General features: G+C 46.5%; 1 protein-coding gene across 1 annotated transcript in view; it reads left to right on the top strand.

Annotated features, from left to right (window-relative positions):
• The window catches only part of VOLCADRAFT_101014 (uncharacterized protein), a gene marked incomplete at both ends in the record, with an annotated part of 8792 nt that extends 7037 nt beyond the window's left edge, over nucleotides 1-1755 (top strand). The window contains one exon of the mRNA XM_002959483.1: nucleotides 1673-1755. Within this exon, the coding sequence (XP_002959529.1) occupies nucleotides 1673-1755 (83 nt within the window). The remainder of the gene's footprint in view (nucleotides 1-1672) is intronic.
• Nucleotides 1756-3100: the final 1345 nt, after the last annotated feature.

Raw genomic sequence — 3100 nt, forward strand, 5'->3', positions numbered from 1 at the left:
CATTCACATATCGATATGCTGTGCACTGCAGGCATACTGCATACGTTTCGCTCTGCATGGCAGAAATTAGCATGGCCCTTCCATGTGGGCAAGCCAGCAGAAAAGTCAGCTGACACCATAGAAGATTGCCTGGACTCCAAGCCCCCGTCCACCAGGTCAACGGAATGCATTACTAATGGTCTTCGCCACCGCCATCAGTCTTAACTTGGTAGGGGGGCTGTGGACGATGATGATTGGATGGGTAGTGGCCATGATGTTGTCTATGCTGGTTGGGAAGCAGATGTCTATGGTGGCAGTTATAGCCAGCTCACATGCTACATTATGTTAAGACTTTTTGGGAAAAGTGGTCGGTTCGGACATGGTAACTATAAGTCTAAAGTGACTGAGGGGGGTTGAATTTCGTCAAATGCTGACCCCTCGTACCCTTGTACTGTTACCTGAATTGCATCGCCAATTTTGTGAGCTATAACAAACAGCCAAGCCCAATCGCTTATAAAGACCACATATTTGATAAATTGTGCACGCTTTGCACTCTTGACTGAATTTCTAGTCACACCGAATGTCACACGCTCAAGCTCTGCCACTGAGCATCGAACATATCTTCAGGTTATGAATTGTGACCGCGAGGGCAAATGCCATCGCGGCTTGTGCGGGATGCAGTGCCATTGCAGTAGGCAGGGCTGCCAATAACCCTTCAATTGTATATTGCGATTCTAAGGGGATGTGCCGAAGTTTTGGCCATTGAAAGACAAAATGGAGATGGTTTACACAGCTTGCGCCAATGAACACAACATTGTTGTAATGTCCCATGTGAACTGGGTGACTTAGTAACATAGCATGTGAATCCAGTATTATGCAAGGGCTAGCCTCCTGCAGGTATAAGACCCCTGCGATTGTAGCGTTGGCCAAGGCAACAGCATTTAAATGCTGTTATGGTGTTGTTGTAGGTGTAGTCTTTTTTTATATTTGCCAGCTTTTTTTCCTGGCGGTTAGTTGGTGGCTAGGCATAAAGCTGGCTGACCAGCTTCTATTTGTTGTGATTAGCTTGGCATTCATTGTTGGAAGAGTATGTGAGCATATGGCCTGTCTGCCTTATTGGTTTTGGTGCCAAGTGTGATCTTTCTGTACCGGTATAAGAGAGGGTGAACTTTCTATTCTCTTTGGTCTGGAAAGCTCATTGTGTAGTGAGTTCATATCTGAGCATAGCTGCAGGATGTACTTGTAAGACTCTGGAAATTACTTGTGCTTCTGATCCACTTTGCCATCTGTAGGCTCTTAGCTGCCTCTATTAAAATGCTTACTGCCTCTATTAAAACAGGTTATGAGCCCTGACTGGACAGTTGGCAGTAGAATACAATTGTTTGCCTGCTACGGTGGACTGCATCATCATCTTTTTAAAACATCCCATCAACAATTCTGTGAGGACCCTTAAGATAGATCAGAGGTTGCTGTCTAGCGATCTGCTCAAAAGTCAAAACTATGAGTACTGGTTCTGGCGGATGCAGACAGTCTTGCAGAAGGCAGGCTGTCTCTAGGCAATCATGAAGGATCTTCCAGCAGTGGACACACCTGGCTATGCTGCGAAAACACATGATGCTGTCCGCCCGGCCGTCAGGGTGATGGATTCAAGGCAATGACCTGGATCCACTTTGCCTTGCACTTTTTAATACAGGGCGATGGATGACATACAACAAAGGTCACACTTGGCAAGAGAACATCAGCCTGCCAACTAAGATCAATTCAGTATTCCTTTAATGAATAAAGGGAATCGAATGCTGCTAAAAACAATGAATGTTGAAAAACATAGGTGGCACCACATTGCTCACCCTCTGATCCACATAAAGCCTTGAGGAATCATAAGACATTATTGGATGGCATCCCAGTAGCTTAAGTACTCAGTCCATTGCTGGCACAGCAAGCTGACGTATGGATGCGCAAGAAGCCCATGACCCAACCTCTTGCTGTTTTGGACATATAGGCATTATAGGCTTAATGCCAGAAGCGGACGAGGATAGCAAAGGCATCCTTTGATAGCGATGAGCATGCTTTTACAGACGTGATGTATCACGTGCATCTTTTTATGCATTCATGATAAGATGCGAATACATGTTGCATTCAATATTCATCATGTCCCATTGCAGAAGGGCACGATGTATGGAAAGAGGCACGATGTATGGAAAGAGTGGAGTGGCTGATGAACAGGCCTGTTCATCAGCCACTCCAAAATCACACCTTCTGGCATTGGCCTAGGCCAATGCCAGAAGGTGTGATTTTGGAGTTCAAGGACCAATTAATGAGTGGTTGTGTTATATCTTACTAAACCACAACTGGATGGTGGCATGGGAAGACACCGATTTGGAAGTTTCGCCCGCTTATTACTTGAGTACTGCTGAAGTCGCAAGTCACAAGTTGCAAGTCGCAAGTTGCAAGTCGCAAGTCGCAAGGAACACGCATAATTTCTATTATAATATTCTATATACACGAATACATATGATCCCAAAATGGGAGAAGTATTGAACCGTTACTACTACAGCAAACAAGTGCACGAAAACCATGCAAGTTTGATGAGATCGCTGCACAGACGCTGGTGGAGCTGGTGCAGGCTCTCCGATCTGGCCACCGCTATGACAAACTTACTGGGCACTCTTTGGAGCAGCCCTGATATTAGCCGTGCATTGTCTGAGCTGGGTTCGTCCGCAAGAAGGTTTTTACCAGGGAATCAGTTCAGCTGGCATTCAGCTTGTGTGACAATATGTTCAAATGGCCCAGAAGCCTCCCACTCTGTAACAATTCATTTCAATCTCGTGAGCTTGTGCGTGCGCACATGTGTGTGTGTGTATGTGTGTGTATGTGTGTGTGTGTGTGTGTGTGTGTGTGTGTGTGTGTGTGTGTGTGTGTGTGTGTGTGTGTGTGTGTGTGTGTGTGTGTGTGTGTGTGCGTGTGTTGCAAGTATTTGACCGTGCCTGAAACTGGCCAGGGACTGCTGCCCAGCCCCAACAGAAAGACCACCTAAGCTCCTCCCGCAGACAGGAGAGGGGCATAAGGGGCCTCTGTCCCCTCCTAGGCAGCCGAGAGCCGCAGGTCCACTATTCCACTCTCT

This window comes from Volvox carteri (assembly GCF_000143455.1).
Source record: "Volvox carteri f. nagariensis unplaced genomic scaffold VOLCAscaffold_288, whole genome shotgun sequence".
Taxonomy (NCBI): domain Eukaryota; kingdom Viridiplantae; phylum Chlorophyta; class Chlorophyceae; order Chlamydomonadales; family Volvocaceae; genus Volvox; species Volvox carteri.